The sequence below is a fragment of the Astyanax mexicanus genome, chromosome 4 (assembly GCF_023375975.1).
Source record: "Astyanax mexicanus isolate ESR-SI-001 chromosome 4, AstMex3_surface, whole genome shotgun sequence".
Taxonomy (NCBI): Eukaryota; Metazoa; Chordata; class Actinopteri; order Characiformes; family Acestrorhamphidae; genus Astyanax; species Astyanax mexicanus.
In genome coordinates this window covers 2,889,258-2,909,479 of record NC_064411.1, presented here as the reverse complement: position 1 = coordinate 2,909,479, position 20,222 = coordinate 2,889,258, and the positions used below count along the sequence as shown (strand labels likewise).

The 20,222-nt window shown below is 36.3% G+C and overlaps 1 protein-coding gene and 1 long non-coding RNA gene across 7 annotated transcripts; one reads left to right on the top strand and one right to left on the bottom strand.

The window, feature by feature from the left end:
* Positions 1–1,212: 1,212 nt before the first annotated feature.
* LOC111191022 (uncharacterized) lies at positions 1,213–3,208 on the bottom strand. Its single transcript, XR_007438814.1, has 4 exons — positions 3,146–3,208; positions 2,260–2,395; positions 1,584–2,078; positions 1,213–1,484 (listed from the first exon to the last, which is right to left on the bottom strand). It is a non-coding gene; the product is annotated as an uncharacterized LOC111191022 (long non-coding RNA).
* A 3,739-nt stretch (positions 3,209–6,947) lies between these two features.
* LOC107197073 (uncharacterized) lies at positions 6,948–17,389 on the top strand. 6 transcript variants are annotated; one of them, XM_049477185.1, is made up of 4 exons: positions 9,752–10,338; positions 10,486–10,534; positions 10,609–10,676; positions 13,548–17,389. In XM_049477185.1, the coding sequence occupies exon 4, from the start codon at positions 13,548–13,550 to the stop codon at positions 16,650–16,652; it is 3,105 nt and encodes a 1,034-aa protein (XP_049333142.1). In that variant the 5' UTR covers positions 9,752–10,338; positions 10,486–10,534; positions 10,609–10,676; the 3' UTR covers positions 16,653–17,389. The 6 variants fall into 6 exon arrangements, with proteins under 6 accessions (XP_049333144.1, XP_049333142.1, XP_049333146.1 ...); XM_049477187.1 differs by lacking the exons at positions 9,752–10,338; positions 10,486–10,534 and adding an exon at positions 6,948–7,008; XM_049477189.1 differs by lacking the exon at positions 10,486–10,534.
* Positions 17,390–20,222: the final 2,833 nt, after the last annotated feature.

Here is a 20,222-nt window from a genome sequence, read left to right as displayed (position 1 = left end):
AAGCCAAAGCATGAGCCCAACCTTACCAAACTTGACTGGCTTAACCGCCTTGACGAGCAGCAATACATATCCCAGTTTCACTTACCACTATGGTTAGGGCCCTAAAGGGGCGTGGTCACCAAGTAGAGATAGGAAGGTCCCAGAATGAGGGGACTTGTATATGAGCATGTGACGTGACCTCGTTTGACCTTTCGCTGACACCTACGGTTAGGGTCCAATATAACAAATGTGTCCGCGGATCACCAAAACGTTTTAGGTTCTAAAATCGAGCCCTTTGACCCTACAGTCACCAAACTCAGATATGTGTTTCAGACTTATGCCCCCTAACACATATCCCAGTTTGATGGTCCTGAGACCTTCCTTTAATTTTTTTTTTAATTTTAAACTTTTTAAGTGCAGGATCCTGTTTAACAGTATAAGTGTGTGACCCCTGTGGGTCAGATATACTCTCACAAACACATCTTGCACTTATGTTGCTTGAATCGAGCTGAATGTCAACAGGCAGCATAAATGGAGCGTGCCACACCACATATCGGAAGCCCCGCCCCCTGAAGTAAAGATAGGAAGGTCCTAGAATGATGGGACCTGGAAATGAGCACGTGAAGTGACCTCCTGAACTCAAATTGACTTCTTTTGACCTTTCACTGACCCCTGCGGTTAGGGTCAATATAACCAATGTGTTTTTGGATCACCAGAACGTCACGTAAACAAAGCGTCAAAATCAATATCACAAAACGAGGTCGGGATCACCAATGTGGTATTGCTCTATTTTAAGCAAAAACATGAGCCAAACTTTAACAAACTTGACCGTCTTGATGAGTAGCAGCAACACATATCCCAGTTTCACTTACCTTACCTATGGTTAAGGCCCAATATAACCACTGGGTCCTCGGATCGCCAAGACGTCCTTTCAATCAATCAATTACAAGTAAACAAAGTGTCAAAATCAATATCACCAAAAAGGTTCGGGATCGCCAATGTGGTATGGATCTCTAAGGGGCCCTAGAGACACTTTTGAGAACTGATATTTGGCTGGGTACACCTTGATGATGTCATCATCAAGCCCCTTTGATCACATGACCAAAACGTCCTTTTCAATTAATCAATTACAGGTAAACAAAGTGTCAAAATCAGTATTACCAAAACAGGTCGGGATCGCCAATGTGGCATTGCTCTATTTTGCTAGGGTTAGAACAGCTGTCCCTTTCAAGAGGGACAGTCACCTAAAAATACAGAAAAAAACAAAACACAAAACATCAAAATAAACATCAAAATAGCATCCCAAATTTACCATTAAAATATAAAATACTGAATTAGGCAATCTGCATTAGTTAGAAAGCTGAAATCCCCAGTGTGGAGCTTTCCATCACTTGCAAAAATTAAGAAGCGCTTGATGTGGCTCACACTGGTGCGGGCATTGTCGCGCTTCTTTGGGGAATCGCTGGAGCCAACAACGTAGTTTTCAAATTTTGTCAGGACTTGAGCTGCAAATATAATAATTAGACAAAATATTTAATTATGAAACTAAACAAAACAGCACAAAGTTATAATTAATAAACAAACATACAAAGATATTTACTAACCGTATTTGGGGTTGGTGTCATGATCAAATTCCTGTTTTCTAATAAGCTTCTTTCGCAATTTTATGTTAGGGCTGTTCATGACAGAGAGTGACATCTTAGATAGCTGGTTGCATCCTGGCTGCATTCAGGTGTCTCCTGTTTGACGCTTGTGTTGCTTGAAGCCTCACTAGTGCAACCTGAAAGAACCACTACATTGGGTTGAGGGAAAATATCCAACACTGAAACCATAGGAATTTCAGGATTTTTCGCCCCTAATTGCCCAAGTTGCTCGATAATGTATGCCTTTTTGGCTGAAAAGGTGTACTCTTCCAAGAGAATCGTCTGAAAAACGAATAAAGTATAAAAACATAGAGAAATGTTTTTAGTTATACTTTTAACTTACCATGAAATTATTAATTTATCCAAAAAAATGTACACAATACGTGATTGTGCTTGTCGAGCCGCTGCACTTTTTTGTGGCAGCCAGGAACGCAGCAAATAAAAGTTCCCTTAACCCTAAACACAACAATATACACATAAATTCACAATTACACATACATGACTTTTTAAAAATATACTATTTAAAAAAAAAATTAACAATTGCATACCTATAATTAAATGCAACATGTAATATTTTACTAAGATTTTAATTACATATTTTATTTGATTAATTATTTAAAAAATAATAATAATTTACCGTCCACCGGACAATTGAAGAAGCAATGCCTTCTCCTCCTCCTGATTTACAACTCCATGAAATTTACTGAGGTGCTGGGGGATACAATACAATAGGACACCCCGCACATCACACACCTCTGATTTCTAGATGGCATCTAAGTAGAAAACACAAACACAGCAATTTAAATCCATCTTATAAACCTACTACCAAGGTAAGTTTTAAGTTTTAAATCACCAATGCAACTCATCCGCAGCAGCGCACACCATTCCCCCGATAAGGACGCACGTTTTGAACGAGTTAGCCGGACAAAAATCAGGTGGAATAATAATAATAACTAGATTGCAGTTCCTACAGAAACTGTGAGTGTGATTGAAGTGCTGGTCGGGGTACCCAAACTTTTGACCAGTGGCTCCATCACACACAGTACAAAAAACAGGAGGAATAATAATAATAAGAAGAAAAAGAAATTGACTTAAGAAGAACAATGCTGTGATTGCCTTACTGCAACCACACTAATAATAATGATATTATTATATTCACTATAATAATAAAAATCATCGGTTCTAAACCCGCAGCCGGCCGCGGGCTATCACCCACGGTGCCGCGCGTGGCACGGCCGGCTCGCGCGCTACCACCCGCGGATCCGCGCGGAGCTGGCGGCAGCTCGGTTATAAACCCGCGGCGCCGCGCGTAGCACGCTATGGCACGGTTTTAAAACAAGTTTATAACCCCGCGGCCGCCAATGATGATTAGCCGCGGGTGCCGCACCATCGGCGGCAGCGCGGTTATAAACTAGTTTATTTACCGTGCCATACCATGCCACGCGCTCCGCGATCGGTGGCCGCGCAAATACAGTCAAAAAGCGATCCCCCTAACCATACATTTATAATAAAATTAGACTAACCTTGTAGTTAGAACAGAAGTCCTAAGAGGTTTTGTTTACACGTACCTCCACTGATGCTACAAGCAGGAACAGGAACTCTAAGCTTTTATTTTTTTAAAAGATATTTGAAAACATTTGGTTAGAAAAATAAATAAATACATAAATATATAAATAAATAAAAATTAAGGAATCAAAAATATAACGTAATTAAATGAATGAATATGTAACTAAATAAAACTAAATACTATGTAATTTTACATTTTACCTCCACTGTTGCTCCAAGCAGGAACAGGAACTCTAAGCTTTTATTTTTTTTTAAGATATTTGAAAACATTTGGTTAGAAAAAGAAATAAACACATAAATATATAAATAAATAAAAAATAAGGAATTAAATGAATGAATATGTAACTAAATAAAACTAAATACTATGTAGGAGCAGGAACAGGAACTCTAAGCTTTTATTTTTTCAAAAAGATATTTGAAAACATTTGGTTAACTAGAATTGATGCACTAGAAAAGTTTTAAAACTAAAAACTTTAAATAAAAAAATATGTCATTAAAAAAAATCATACAAGAAAAACTGAAAAGTAAAACAAGTAATAAAAGTCCTTTGATTAAATAAGTAAATACATTAAAAAACACACACAAAAACTACAATATTACAAAATATTACTATTATTATTAACCCTAGCTAGAAACAATAATTAAAAAATAAATAAAAAAATAATAAATACATAAATATATAAATAAATAAAAATTAAGGAATCAAAAAATATAAAGTAATTGAATGAATTAATATGTAACTAAATAAAATGCAGGAAAAATACAATATTATAAAATATTATTTATTATATGAGACTTGGCAGGCCACACCTGGAGGACGTCATCACCAAAATGCCATTTCTAAATTAGCATAACAGGTAAACAAAGTGTCAAAATCAATATCCCCCAAAAGGGTCGGGATCGCCAATGTGGTATTGCTCTATTTTAAGCCAAAACACAAGCCCAACCTTACCAAACTTGACCGGCTTAACCGCCTTGTTGAGCAGCAACGACACATATCCCAGTTTCACTTACCACTATGGTTAGGGCCCAATATAACCGATGTGTCCTCAGATCACCAAAACGTTTTAGGCCCTAAAATCGAGCCCTTTGACCCTACAGTCACTAAACTCGGATATGTGTTTCAAACTTATGCCCCCTAACACATATCCGACTTTTGGTGACCCTGTGACCTTTTTTTCCCAGAGACCCCCTAAAAGTTTTTTGAGGCCTACTTTTCCCATAGAAAAGACTAGAAACACATATTTAAAGGTGCGTGTCTTAGTGACCTTTGACCCTAGGATCACCAAAGGTGGATATGTTACTCATAGTTAGGCCCTGTAACACATATCCCAGCTTGGTGGCCCTACAACCTTCCTTTCCATAAACGGGGCGTGCCGCACCACATATCGGAAGCCCCGCCCCTTCAACTCAAATTGACTTCTTTTGACCTTTCGCTGACCCCTACGATTAGGGTCAATATAACCAATGTGTTTTTGGATCACCAAAACGTCACGTAAACAAAGCGTCAAAATCAGTATCACGAAACGGGGTCGGGATCGCCAATGTGGTATAGATCTCTAAGTTGCCTTAGAGACAGTTTTGAGAGCTCATATTTGGTAGGGCACACCTTGATGACGTCATCACCAAGCGCCTTTGATCACATGACCAAAATGTCATTTTTTTTTTAATGAGCATAACAAAAATGTCAAAAAAAATCCATATCACCAAAACGGTTCGGGATCGCCAATGTGGTGTAGATCTCTAATTATTAATTTATATATATTAAAGTTTATAGCTTATTACGTTTATTTTAGCAGCCTTTAGAAATGAAGTTATGTGGTTTAAACAGTGGTCTGATGTGTTTCAGGTCTGAAAGTTTCTCGATGGATTTGATGTTTACAGATGTTTACTGATGTTTACAGATGGGTGAATCCTGGAACAGCGCTGATGCGCTCTGGTTAGCATTGTTTTTATCATTTCAAGAGAATCAGTGATGATACTCTCTTCCTCCTTAATGGACTGATAATGTGGGCAGTGGAGCTTCAGCTGATACTGTGTTTCAACTCGTGGCAGATTTGGTGGACCACATGTCTTCGTCTTTGTCAAAACATGGACGTTTTTTGTTTTTGGAAGATATATAGTCTATTCTCAGGGAACTTCTGTAGATTTGTTGTTTAAAAGCCATCAACAAAGACTAAAGGGATCTGCTGATGTTGAGTTATTTGGGGGTTATTTGTTTTGATATAGAGAAAATTATTAATAAAAATGAACGAAAAAAATAATAATTTGTTTATTAATATGTAAAAATATATCATTTACAGTTGGAAACTAGATTTTACGTAACTTTATCAAATAAAATGTTCAGAAATATTTCTTTCATATTTACCACATAAATAAAGTATTAAATATTATGTTGCAGTATGACCAGTTTATAAAGATGTTTTGCTAAAGGTGCTGATTCTCCGTAAAGAAGTCATTAACAGTGGTTGTTTGAATATGAATGTGTGATTAGCATAACTGATCAGCACACAGAAAGGTGACAGACATCAGACTGCTGACCAAACCTCTTATCTCCCAGAAGAGCTGAGAGATCTGTTTTGGTGAAACAGATCATGTTTACATTTAAAGTTAAAGAATATTATACTTTTTTTATTTTAAGCCATTAACAAAAAATATATTTTTATAATGATTTAGTTCAGTCTATTACAATGCATGATATAACATTTTTTAAAATAATTTTATTATTAGCAATGAAAAAAAAATAGGTAATTAGCCAATCAAATCAGCATTGGGTTCAGTTACGTATAAATGAAATGTCACTATGCATAATGAAAAAAAAAAAAAACATTTGGAACACAAATTATTTTAAGGTAAAATATTCATATATAAAGTGCCCTCAATTTGGGTAGAACAATATATGTTTAAATGTCTTATTTTATTTTAATTAAGCAATTAATAATACACAGACCTGTTAATATTACACAAACCTCGAGTGTATTATTGTGATTATTATGTCACAGTTCCATTATTATCACTGTTTACTGAAAGATTTTAGAGAGTTAAAGAGGAGGAGAAAATAGGATCTGTTTGTTTATAAAAAAAAACCTCCACCAGTTAAAATAGTTCCATTGCTGCTCTGTTTGTAGCTGTAGTGCTGTTTGGCTTGTAAGCGCTGCTGCATCGTTGCTAGGTTACCTGTATGTGGCGGAGTAATACAGTAATACATGGAGAGCTTCGGTTACAGTGCATTACCGGCTGATAACGGCACTCATAGAACGCCTCTCAGCCAATCACACTGTAGGGTCGGACATAACTGTGGTATGATTACAAATAATTTAAAGTGTTTTAAAAATAAAGGGTTTGGAAGAGTAATATATATATATTAAACTGCATATTCAGTTCAGTTTTGGTAAAACAAAGCCGATGTTAAATGTTTTTTGTTTGAGTGAATTTTGGTTAAATAAAAAAAATGTTAAATAATATTAATGTTTAAATAAATAAAAAAATATGTAATAAAAAGTGATTTACTTTTCAAAAACTTTTTTATTTTATTTTACCCTAATTGTTGGTATATTACAACGTTTTGTCTGCTGCTGTATGCACTTTGGAAAGCAGATAAAATGTTTCGTATGCATATATTTTTATATAAATCTAGCTTGTGCAGTGAGTGTGTTGATCACGCCTGGGCTCGGTGGAAGCTTCGGGTTTCGGGGGTGTGTCCAGCAGAAGTGGGCGTGGTATATTTCTAGTTAAAGGCTGCTTGATCTCCTTAAACCTGATCAGTTAAGCCTGGAGCTGCTGTAGATCATTTATCTGCTGCTGCGAGTCTTTATCTGAGGTAAAGTATATTTTAGTTTTTTATTTAAACTGTTTCTGTGGGTATGATTTTATTTCAGTTATTTTAAATTTGTACTAAATGAGTAGTTGAGTTATTTGCTGTTCTTTGGGTGGTGTGTTTCTTTAGCTATATTTTGTCTGAAGATTTATTTTTATATTCATTCTGTGAAGAAGAACAGACAGTTTTACGTTTATTCCTTTGATGAACCTTGCTGTTTTTTTTGTTGTTTTTTTTTGCATCAGTTGAGCAAATGTTTGTATTTGCTGTTGGATGGATTATTATTGGGTTAATGTGTTTTGTTTAGTAGATGCAGCCAAATAACACAGTTTAAATATAGTTATATATTTAATTTGTACTAAATTACTAGTTGAGTTGTTTGCTGTTGTTCTGTATGGAGGACCAAAACGAAACAAATAGACAAAATTAAAAATAAATAAATAATAACTAGTAAATCACTCAATAAAAGTAATATGGTGGATAAAAAAAAAAAATAATGTAAAAATAAATACATATACTTGGATTTTCTTTATTAACACTGTTTAATTTATCTTTTGATCTATTTGTTTAATTGTTTACATGACTATTTATTTTTGCATGCATAAATGCATGAATCAATCAATCGAATAAATGAACCGGGAAACAAATGAATGCAGAAATAAATAGTCATGTAAATAAATAAACAAATAAATCAAAGGAAAAATCAAACAATGTTAATAAAGTATATGTATTTATTTTTACATTTAATTTTTTTTTTACCGTTTTTATCCGCCACATTACTTTTATTGAGTTTTTTTTTTTTTTACTAGTTATAATTTATTTATTTATTTATTTATTTTTAATTTTGGCAGGTTTGGTCCTCCATAGTTCTGGTGTCGTGTTTTTAGCTCAGTTATCGTTGTTATTTGTAGCTATTTTTTTTTATACTAAAGGATACATTTTATATTCATTCTGGTAACAAATATAAACAAAACTAATGGAAGTAGGCGTCTGAAGTTTTAATGCTGATAGTATCGTCATACGTTTCAGCAAAAGCCTCTATGGATCTGTGTGAGACAGTAAGCTGAGAAAGTAATATTTTTATTTATTTATTTGACTTATTTTAAGGCATAATCCAAGAGAAACTATAGAAAAAAAATGCTGATTATTTTATTAAGTTAAAAAGTGTTAAGGTTAATTATTTTAATACGATAGTATAGTAAATTGCATAAAATCTAACAATTTGTAAATATTCATTTTAAGCTATTGCATATGGGTTTTATTTTTTTTAATTGCTATGAATGCATTTCAACGTGTTTTATTTGAACTATGTGAAATAATCTGTTAAATAGTGACTAAAGAAGTCTGTTAATGTGCAAATTCTCTAACTAAGTAACTGCTAATTTCATCCATCACACTCTGAGATTTGAGGTCAGTGAAGTGGTCTAAAGCTGTTGTCACCTAAAGGAGATGCATACGAGTCTCATTCTTCTGGTTGAGAAAGGAATGTGGCACTCTGGGGGGTGGGGGGGACATTGGTTGGGGATGGGGGGCTGATGGACTGATGTATTGAAGTTCTAAGATAAAGCAGTGGTTAACTCTGAGTATAGTGAACAGTGTAGCAGATAGTACTTAAATGTAATTCTAATAATAACTAAATACTGCTAGATATGCCTTAATTATGAGAAAGATGTTATATAAAATCCAGTAGCATCACTATTGTGATAAGTGTCTCCATTCATTACTCTGTAGGTAGAAGAGTATAGATACTAGAGTCAATAAAAATAACTTGTTAGGGCTCAGCCAGTTCCCGCAGCGGCCACCAGAGGCCGCCATAAACCCACCAAGGCAGTAAGAAGGGACCCGGCTGAGAGTTCATTAGAACAGGGATCATTAAGGCCACCTGAAGTTAATAACGCGTCATCAGCCTCAGCTGTGGCACCGCCTTTAAAAAGAAAAAAAAAAAAAAAAAAAGTATATATATATATATATATATATATATATATATATATATGTATATAAATAAAAGAAAGCCTGCGAGGCTGAAAAGAAAAGAAATAAAAGAGAGCTTTCAAAGTTGAAAAAAAAAAAAAAAAATATATATATATATATATATATATATATATATATATATATATATATATATATATATATATATATATATATATAAATAAGTAAAAGAAATCCTGTGAGGCTGAAAAGAAAGAAAGAAAAAATAAAAGAAAGCCTGCAAGGCTGAAAAGAAAAGAAATAAAAGAGAGCTTGCAAAGCTGAAAAAAAAAACAAACAAAAAAAATATATATATAAATAAATAAATAAGTAAAATAAATCCTGTGAGGCTGAAAAGAAAGAAAAAATAAAAGAAAGCCTGCAAGGCTGAAAAGAAAATAAATAAAAGAGAGCTTGCAAAGCTGAAAAAAAAACAAAAAAAATATATATATATAAGTAAATAAATAAGTAAAATAAATCCTGTGAGGCTGAAAAGAAAGAAAAAATAAAAGAAAGCCTGCGAGGCTGAAAAGAAAAGAAATAAAAGAGAGCTTGCAAAGCTGAAAAAAAAAAAAAAAAAAATATATATATATATATATATATAAGTAAAATAAATCCTGTGAGGCTGAAAAGAAAGAAAAAATAAAAGAAAGCCTGCAAGGCTGAAAAGAAAAGAAATAAAAGAGAGCTTGCAAAGCTGAAAAATATATATATATATATATATATATATATATATATATATATATATATATATATATATATATAAATAAGTAAATAAATAAAAGAAAGCTCGCAAAGCTGAAAAGAAGCAATAAATAAATGAATTAATAAGAGGAAGCTTGCAAGGCTGAAAAGGGAAAAAGAAAAGGAAGAAACGAAAACAAAATAAGAGAACAGAAAATAAAAGAAAGCTTGCCAGTGTAGCGGGTAGAGCTGTGGGGAAGATTTTAATTAATATTTCCTAGTGTTGCCCTATAGATTCCACTAGGTGAGGTGTAGAGGGGAGGACTCTTATTTTGACAGTCCCTGATGGGTAGAGCAGGACCTCACGCTGCGTATAATCTCACGGAACCATAGATTCCTCTAGGTAGAGGGGAGGACTTTTATTTTGATAGCTACTGATTGGCAGAACAGGATTCTGCGCTGCTTATAGTCTCGCGGGACCAGCACGAAGTAGCGTTTGGTCTCGTGGCGGCAGATACAAGCTCCGGTCGGAAAGCTCCAGCTCGTGGGAAAGCTGTTTTTAAAAGAACTCTGTGGGAGATAGTTTTATTGTGCTTACTGACTGGAAAGGACTAAAGGAACACCTGGAGGGTGTATCAAGGGGCACTGTGTGTGCGTGAGAGGAATTCATAGTTGAAGCAGGTATGGGTTGTTTTTAATATTGTATTGTGGTCGTTTGAATTACAGTGGACTTTACTAGCTTTAGGTGGTGTACTGGACATAAATATTAAAAGTTTATTAAGCTTACTCAATTTTCAGTATATTAAAAGAAAGTTTGTTTTATCTTAGTGAATGTGGGAGTTCCAGGAATCAGCTGGGGGTGTGTAGCTGCTGAGTGGTGGGTAAAGTTTGCTTTACTGAATTACTGTATGTGGAAGAGGTAGCTAACTGTGTGTTTATGCTTTTATATAGCGTTTGTATTGATGCTGAAGGTGCTGTGAAGGAGATTGAGTTCTGGCTTCCGCATTTACGACTGATTGGTATGTATTATCTGACTGGATGCTTTATTTATGCAGTAAAAAGTAACTAATACAGTCAATGAGTGGAGTGGCTAACTTTTATTTATGTTTTAGGAGTGTTTTAGGATTGTATCTTTACATCTAAATAATTTTTAGAGTTTAAATTAAAATAAAATTATGGTTTTAGTGATTTAACATAGGCTTTTGGCCCAGGGTTGCCCTAGTTCCTCATAGAACCATTATCTGGTGCCTTCCAGTACAGCTTCAACGTGCACATTAACTTGATTTATGGGAAGTAACTGGTCCTTTTGGTTTAGAGCTTCAGCCCCTTATTGATATATTTACTTTGTAGTGTTATGGTTTTGTGCACATTTTAATTTGAGTGTATTTCGCTTTGTTTGCAGTGTGGTTTATTATTATTATTATTATTATTATTATTATTATTATTATTATTATTATTATTATTTTCTTCTTTTTGGGTTTTCTTTTATTTATTTTGTGTGCTAATTAATTGGTGGCTTGAAGCCTGACTTAATCGGCAAATTTACTAAATCCTTCAGTGTTACCAAGTGAAAGTACATAGACTATTGAGATCAGTGTTATAGCCCAGATTGAAGCCTGATTTAATAGACGAATTTATTAAATCCTTAAGTGTTACCAAGTGAAAGTACTTAGATAATTGGGATCCGTGTTATAGGCCCAAATTATAATGCTCGTAAAGTCTTATACTGGGTGATTTTATGGGAAACAGTGATTTGTATGAGTGTCCTGAAAGAAATGTCTAATAATTGTTAATCCCTTGCTGTGGTCAGTTTTGTATAACCACTGGCGTTTTAAGAGAAGGTGATTGGTCTGGTTTGATGTATCTGTTTTAAACAAAAATAATAAATGTGTTCTGTAAACCTCAGCCTCATTCCGTTCCTGTGTGCCTTATTCCATTTTTATTGAGTGGGTTTATAAAACATTCCAATATAAGGTACCCAGTGGTCACACCAGGCAAGAAAGAAAAGATAAGGGAAAGCCTGCAAGGCTGAGGAGAAAAGAAAATAATTTTATTTTCTTGATTTCTGTTTCTATTCCTGTCTTTATTTGATTTCAAACAGAGGCATTATTTAATTAGCTTTGTTGCGCCGAAAGGGCGTTCTCTTGTTAATGTTGATAATGTAATTTGGGATTTTGCTCTAGGCTGTTCTTTACTGTTTCAGCTGCATATATGCTGATTGTAGGGGTGTGACGAGATCTCGCAAAAAAAAAAACTGTTAAGTGTGGACTTTGTAAGCGGGATCTGGCAACCCAATAGTGATCGAGTATTGTGGAGAGCAGTGGCGCAAAAAGGGGGTATGCAGCCTATGCGACGCATAGGGGCGCTGCTCTAGAGGGGGCGCCAAATCCAAGCCCCAAATAAATTTGCGGAGCGCGGTGGGAAAGTAATGACAGGACGCTGACTATTTCAAAACAAACCATAGGCTTAATATGACTGGTTGTGATTTGCACTTATTGTTTTTTTTTATTAAATTACTTTTTAAATTATGTATATAAGCTAATTTCCTATTTCATGTCTGCACATCTCCACAATGGGACAGGCTGGATTTTATTTTTGTTATTACTTAGTATATTTTAAAGTTGTTTAAAGTTTAGAGTGCTTGTATGTTCAGTTCTGTTGCATTGTTATCCAATGCATGAGTTTAATAAGCTATTTTCTTCAAATTTGCTGATGCAACCAGACCCTTGATACTTTTATCTAAGCTGTTTTTGCATTGAAGCTTTTGTATATGAATAGTTTCCATAATATATTGTTTCTTTGAGCTATAAACATGAAATTTTCTACTACATTTTCTACTAAATTGCATTTTATCCTGGTAGTGCATGGGTGTCCGAACTTTTTTTGTTGGGGCCAGAAGGAGAAATATATTTGAAGTCACGGGCCACAGACTCTGTAATAAACGAAATAATGAAATATACCACTTTAAATAATACATAAAAATATTTTTTGCTGATTATTTCATTTACACACCATTTTACTTGACTGACTATCTTTATTTTGACAGTGTTGTGTAAACTAAGATTTTTCAAATTGATGTTTAATTTCATGATGTCTCCTAATATGAAACTCCTTAATTACGGCAACTTTTAGACTCTTTGGCCCGTTTTTCTGCGCTAGAAATGCGCACTCTCTCCGCTTTTAGACTCTTTGGCCCGTTTTTCTGTGCTAGAAATGCGCACTCTCTCCGCTTTTAGACTCTTAAGCCTGTTTTTCTGTGCTAGAAATGCGCACTCTCTCCGCTTTTAGACTCTTTGGCCCGTTTTTCTGTGCTAGAAATGCGCACTCTCTCCGCTTTTAGACTCTTTGGCCTGTTTTTCTGCGCTAGAAATGCGCACTCTCTCCGCTTTTAGACTCTTTGGCCCGTTTTTCTGTGCTAGAAATGCGCACTCTCTCCGCTTTTAGACTCTTTGGCCTGTTTTTCTGTGCTAGAAATGCGCACTCTCTCCGCTTTTAGACTCTTTGGCCTGTTTTTCTGCGCTAGAAATGCGCACCCTCTCCGCTTTTAGACTCTTTGGCCCATTTCTGACACCTAGCGTTCAAACTTTGAATCTGCTTAACAGCAGGCCAACTTTCATTCTATTTCTAAAATACCTCGTGGGCTGCTCCGAAAAAGGAAACAGGCCGCAAATGGCCCGCAGGCCGTATTTTGGACACCCCTGCGTTAGCGCATGGAGTCCACTACAGTGGACAGTTGTGTATCTCCGACAGAATAAATAATAATAACAAAAAAAAAAAAATTACTATGTGTTTTAGGTCTTTCTTGTGAGTAAAAACAATACATAGAAAAAAAAAATCCACATCAGTGATAAGTTTATTAATTTTATTTTGACTTTATTTTTTTTTTACAGATGCCGTGGAAAAGGTCATTCAGAATGAGGCGAGTGGCCAGGACCGGGAGCGCTGTGGCTGATGTGCAGTGCTGCTGTGATTCTAAATTAGCTAAAGGATCGGTGTGCGGTACCAAACATTTCAGGTTTTCAGATGGAAATAATGACAGACCTGAGATCTGTAGTGTTCTTGGTCTTATTAGACATAAGATATCCAATGTTTGTAATTGGAAGGCTGATGTTTTAGATTCCGTTTGTGATGAAGGAAAGAGACTTTTGGAGGAGAAGAAAGCTGGGAAAGGTCCGGCCGGTCGATATGAAGCGTTCGGCAGAATCTCGGATGTTTCTCTGGGTAAAGTAATACGAGGTTCTTGTGATTACTCGGAGTTTTCTAGCGCTCTGCAGGAGACTCTGCTTGATCAGCAGTCCTGTCTGCTGAGTTTAGAGGGGTATCACTGCGTAGTTGTGTATCACAAGGAATACTTCATTGTTTTGGATTTTAACGCCTGCGATTCGTCTGGTTTTCCGCGTGACTTTGGCGTCTGTGTAGCGCAGTTTCACACTAGTCTGAATGAAACCATGATGTTCTTTTCAGCGTTGTTTGAAAAGCTGAAGGCAAAGGTGTTCTCTGTAACTGGCGTAATGGTGACACTGGCTGATGAACAGGTTTCATCAATGCGCAGTAATGCTAATGCTAACGGTACACATGAAAGTCCTGTGAAAATCTCTGAACAAAAAGAACAAAAACGCCCAGAAGGCGTTGAACTGAAGGATTGTTATGTCTCTTTGAAAAGGATGGCAAATGGTAAAGCTGGAAAGGCTATTGGGCAAACACCAAAAAAAAGGAAAACAGTTAAAAAGGAAGCTAGCCGTGATTCAGATGTTCACAGCGTTCAGGGTTCTTTCCATCAAGGTCATTCTAGATTTGGGAGAAACGGTGGGCGTCAGTGTGTGGCTAATTCATTAGCAGCAATGGTAATGCACGAAAAGGAAAACGCCTTTGGGTGGAACAGAAAAACACTGGACAGTGTTCTCATTTCAGGAAACAAGTTTTACTCATTTTGCAGAACAAAAGGCCTGATTACTGATGATAGTGAAGATCAGTACTTACTTGTAACAGACTTGCCACAAATGGCCAGCTTTGATGGATCTGAATATACGTTTAGATTCAGTGACCCTGTGGTGGGAGATGTGAATGTAGAGGATGGCGAACTTCTCAGATCAGGAATTGCGTTTAGTTTAACGAGTGGTCTAGAAAAAATCTTTTCAATGCACGACCAATGTTTTTTTACTTACGATCAGAAGACCTGTGCTATAATTTGCGTAAATGGGCAGTTTGCTGTGATTGATTCTCATGCAAGAGATGCGAGTGGTAGATCGAACAGTAAGGGGAAAAGCATCGTTCTGTACTTTTCGTCACTTCAGGACATCGTTGCTTTGGTCCGCGGGTGGGTTTCAGAAAGAGCTACAGTCCTGGACTCAAATGATTTTGAGATTACAGGAGTTGATGTTTTGAAAGGAGTAGTGGATAACAGCAGTGAGTGTATGTTGCTGGAGGATTCTAGATCTACTGACAAAAACCCCAAAGACACACCTGATGCCGATGATGCCGATGTTGCTGCTGATGCCGATGTTGCTGCTGATGCCGATGTTGCTGATGATGCTGATGTTGCTGCTGATGCTGATTATGCCGATGTTGCTGCTGATGCCGATGTTGCTGCTGATGCCGATCTTGCCGATGTTGCTGCTGATGCCGATGTTGCTGCTGATGCCGATGTTGCTGCTGATGCCGATGTTGCTGCTGATGCCGATGTTGCTGCTGATGCCGATGATGCTGCTGATGCCGATGATGCTGCTGATGCCGATGATGCTGCTGATGCCGATGAAGCTTTGGTGAAGGAATCGCGGAGTGTAAAACATCAGTTTAGCATTCTGTCTAAAGACGTCGCTCAGGGTTTATGTAGAAAGTTAAATGTAAGTTTTGAAAAGAATTCTAACCTAGTTCCCGGCAGGTATGGAGATTTAGGTAAACCTTGTAAAACTGAAAATATAGCGAGTGATGGAAACTCCTTCTTTAGATGTATAGCACAAGTAGTCAGTGGTAATCAGGCAAACCACCGTAGATTTAGACTTGCTACAGTAAAACACATGCAGGCTAATGAGGCTCAGTTCAGTACAGATATAATACAGGATTACTCATCATTGCAAGAGTATTTGGACAGATCTAAAATGAACTTTGTCGGTAGTTTGGCAACAAAGTTTGAAATCCAAGCTGCTGCCGATTGTTTGGGTTTAGATATTTACACTTATACCAGTGATAAATGGATGAAGTTTACCTGCAGGGGTTCGAAAATCACAGAGGAAGGGATTTTTTTGGTTCACGGAAATGGGAACCACTATAAAACGGCTGTGTGCGTGAAACGTGGCAGATGTCAAGATTGCCACAAATTATGTAAAATTCATGATTTGATTCATGCATTTCCTAGGCAAACACGCTCTGTAGGAAACAGTCAAGCTAATCACCAGACTGTCATGATAGGAGGACAACCCCAAAATAGTCACAAAAACAAATCCACGTCAAAAAGAAAAGATACTGATTTAAAAAATGTAGACAGAACTACACAACCCACAAATCCTAAACTAATAAACTCCAAATACATGAGGGAGAAAAACAAAAGAGCACAGAAGGAATATTATAAAACAAACAAAAAATATAGGAACAAGGTGAAGATGAATAGTACTAACAAGTACCGAAATGACAGCGCTCATCGTTTGAAAATGATCATGTCCAGTAAAATGAGGTATGCAAAAGATGAAAAGCACAGGCTTAATGTCCAGAATCGCAGCAAAAGCAAGTATGCTAATAATAAACAATTTAGAGAAGACCTCCGCAAATATAGCCGACAGAAATATGCTGCAAATGCAGAATTCAGAAATGCAGTTCGTAAATATAGTAAAGATAAATATGCTACTAATACAGAATTTAGAAATGCAGTTCGTAAACAAAGTAAAGATAAATATGCCAATAATCCAAAGTTTAGGTGTGCGGTTCATGAAAACGTGAAGAAAAAAACTGTAAAAATGTGTAACCCCTCTGTAGAGAACACACCAGAAAAGCGCACATAAAATCTACAGGTTCACTTATCTTTTATTGCATGAAATAAGTATTCATTTAATGCAATAAAATGCATGCGTGTCAAATACATAATATTTGGGCACCACTAAATTGGATATTAAATTAAATTAAAGTGGAGACTTTAAGGCAGGGATGTCCAAACTTTTTTTGTTGGGGGCCAGAAGGAGAAATATATTTTAAGTCACGGGCCACAGAGTCTATAATAAAACAAATAATAAAATATACCACTTTAAATAATATTTTTTTTCCTGATTACTTTCATTTACACAGCATTTAACTCGACTTACTATCTTTATCTTTAACAGTGTTGTGTAAACTAAGAATTTTCAAATTGATGTTTAATTTAATGATGTCTCTTAATATAAAACTCCTTAATTACGGCAACTTTTAGACTCTTTTGCCCGGATTTTCTGCACTACAACTGCGCACCCTCTCCGCTTTTAGACTCTTTTGCCCTGTTTTTCTGCGCTAGAAATGTGCACTCTCTGCGCTTTTAGACTCTTTGGCCCGTTTTTCTGCGCTAGAAATGCGCTCTCTCTCCGCTTTTAGACTCTTTTGCCCCGTTTTTCTGCGCTAGAAATGCGCACACTCTCCGCTTTTAGACTCTTTGGCCCGTTTTTCTGCGCTAGAAATGCGCACCCTCTCCGCTTTTAGACTCTTTGCCCCATTTTTCTGTGCTAGAAATGTGCACCCTCTCTGCTTTTAGACTCTTTAGCCCGTTTTTCTGAGCTAGAAATGCTCACCCTCTCCGCTTTTAGACTCTTTGGCCCGTTTTTCTGCACTATAAATGCGCACCCTCTCCGCTTTTAGACTCTTTAGCCCGTTTTTCTGCGCTAGAAATGCTCACCCTCTCTGCTTTTAGACTCTTTAGCCCGTTTTTCTGCGCTAGAAATGCTCACCCTCTCCGCTTTTAGACTCTTTAGCCCGTTTTTCTGCACTAGAAATGCGCACCCTCTCCGCTTTTAGACTCTTTGGCCCGTTTCTGACACCTAGCATTCAAACTTTGAATCTCACATTATAAAAGCCTGCTTAACAATGGGCCAACTTTCATTCAATTTCTAAAATACCTCGCGGGCCGCTCCAAAAAAGGAAACGGGTCGCAAATGGCCCGCGGGCCGTAGTTTGGACACCCCTGCTTTAAGGTTTTTAAGGGGTTGAACAAAAATATTTTTTCGGCAAAGCTTCCTCATTTTAGGGGCTCAAACATAAGTAGATAACTAGATCTATAAAGCTTTTTTATGAGCTATTTCCTCATTGATTCACCATCAGTTAAGTGGGTAAAAGATCTGGTGATGGATCCTGGTAGCAAAATGATGTAAAAAGAGAAAGTATGGAAAAGATTTAGAACAGCTCTACACAAAGCTCAATACATTCTCTGTAAAACATGGTGGTGGTAGTGTGTAATAAAGATGTGACAGAAGACAGAGGCAGAAGGATGAATTCTGAAGTTGAAGGGATTTACTTTCTCGAGTTACTGACTGCCCACCTGTACCACCCCCCCCCCCCCTCTCCTGCCTCGGAGCAGCTGTTCACTCGAACCTGAATATATTAGATATATCTGGATGTATGAACACTTTTTAACATACATTTATTCATTCAAGTTGTTTGAGCAGTTGTTATACAGTACATTAGTCCTGATAGTACGCGTGAGTCTTGGTTCCTCCTCCAGCTGTGAGGGATTTTTCCTCTGATCTCTGGAGTTTCTGTTTTTGATGTTTGTCTGATTCTCTGTTCTGCTTCCACATAAAACGCTGCTTTGTCACATATTTGTACATTTTGTATTTGTTTTGATTCCGCAATAACAATCAAATTAAAAAGCAGTTTTTTCTAACATATGAACTGTTTTCTGTTCAACGTCCAAAATGTAGTTGTTGTAAATAAGCACTTTTGAAAATTTTTGTCTAAAAATCTATTTTAATTGTTACGGCCAATTTAAAAGATACATGGTGTCAGATGATCAGGAGTCACAGTCAGTGTTGCCAACTTAGCGACTTTGTCGCTATATTTAGCGACTTTTCAGACCCTCTAGCGACTTTTTTTAACAAAAAAAAGCGACTAGCGACAAATCTAGCGAGTTTTTGTGGTGTTATTGGAGACTTTTGGCGACTCTGAGATGAACACGCGCTCTTCGGTTACTGTCCTCCGCGCTGCAGCGCGCGCTGCCATCAGCCCCGCCCACATCAGAGCACACACACACCGCTCCACGAACACACTGTAAATGAATCGCGCGTGCCAACAGCCGCCGCTGACTGACCCCGCTCTGTATTTACAGAGCAGAAGTATAAATATAACTGTGTCTTCAGTGTGACACGAACAGAAATCCCTTAATTTAACTCACACAGTCTCAGTCATTCAATCACCTCATTCACCACACAGCCTGTCACTCACCTCCTCCATAGTGTCTGTCTCTTTATAAAAAGCTAAATATCTATTGAACCATTGAACAATTTTTCTATGATAGGTTTAAAAATAAAGAAAACTTAAGAAAACGTAAAAAAAAAAAATTAAATAAAACAAACAAACTAAAAAAAAAACGTAGAATAACAGTTCCGGCTAACTGCTGCTCTTATAATAACATTTAAGAACACGACAAAAAAACAAATTTATGTAATTCACGTAAAAATGAAGTTATTGTAAAAAAAAAAGTGACGTCCTATTTAAAAAGCAACAGAAGTTGCTCATTTGTAACATTTCTAACATATTTATGGTGTTTTTTACTCACATTTTCTCTCTCACAACCCTAATCCTTTACAGCTTCAAAAACAGGTATTATGCAAATTAGGTATTATGCGATGACGTCATTTAGCAATTTCTAGCGACTTTTAGGACAGCCGATAGCTACTTTCCTTACTGAGGAGTTGGCAACACTGGTCACAGTGCCTGAAAAGTCAGAAAGAAATAACAGAGACCAGTAGAGGCTGAGGATCATGTTGGCCAGGTTTATCTGTTCACAACGGATCTGAAATGTTGTAGATCAGACGTTTCTTTAATTTAACCAAAATAACATAAATATCAAATAACTGTTTAAGTGTTTAGAGAAAGTTTGAGGGAAACAGAGTCTTTCTGTTTAATTACTGGAGGTACAGGAACAGTAAGGAGACACTTAATCAGGATTATTGCTGCATTTAACTTGGGAGCGGAGACAATTCATTCTTTTCAATAGAAAATATGTAAAACTAAATAATAATAATAATAATAAATGTTTCCTACTGTATTTAGATTTATATGGTAGATCACAGCCTTTAATCTTACAGATATAATAGTTAAAAATACAATAAAACAGAGAGGAACTGCAGTTAAAGAAAATTTTCCAGTCCGTATATGGAAAATGTTCTGATAGATCTGTGGAAAATTTAAGATTTTTTTTTTTTAGTTTGTAGAAACAACATGACCATGGATGGCATAATTAAATCATTATTTTTAACTGGATGCTTCACATGACATCCGACCTGCACACAGTGTAACACTGAGGCTCTGCTTCCTGAGCAGCCGATTTCTTTTGCTGTGGCAAAGCGCCACCTAGTGGATAAAAAAAAACTCTAACTGAGGTCGACCACAGC

Bases quoted from the DNA above. Each gene is read 5' to 3' on its own strand.
- LOC107197073 (XM_049477187.1), top strand. From the start codon at position 13,548: ATGCCGTGGAAAAGGTCATTCAGAATGAGGCGAGTGGCCAGGACCGGG.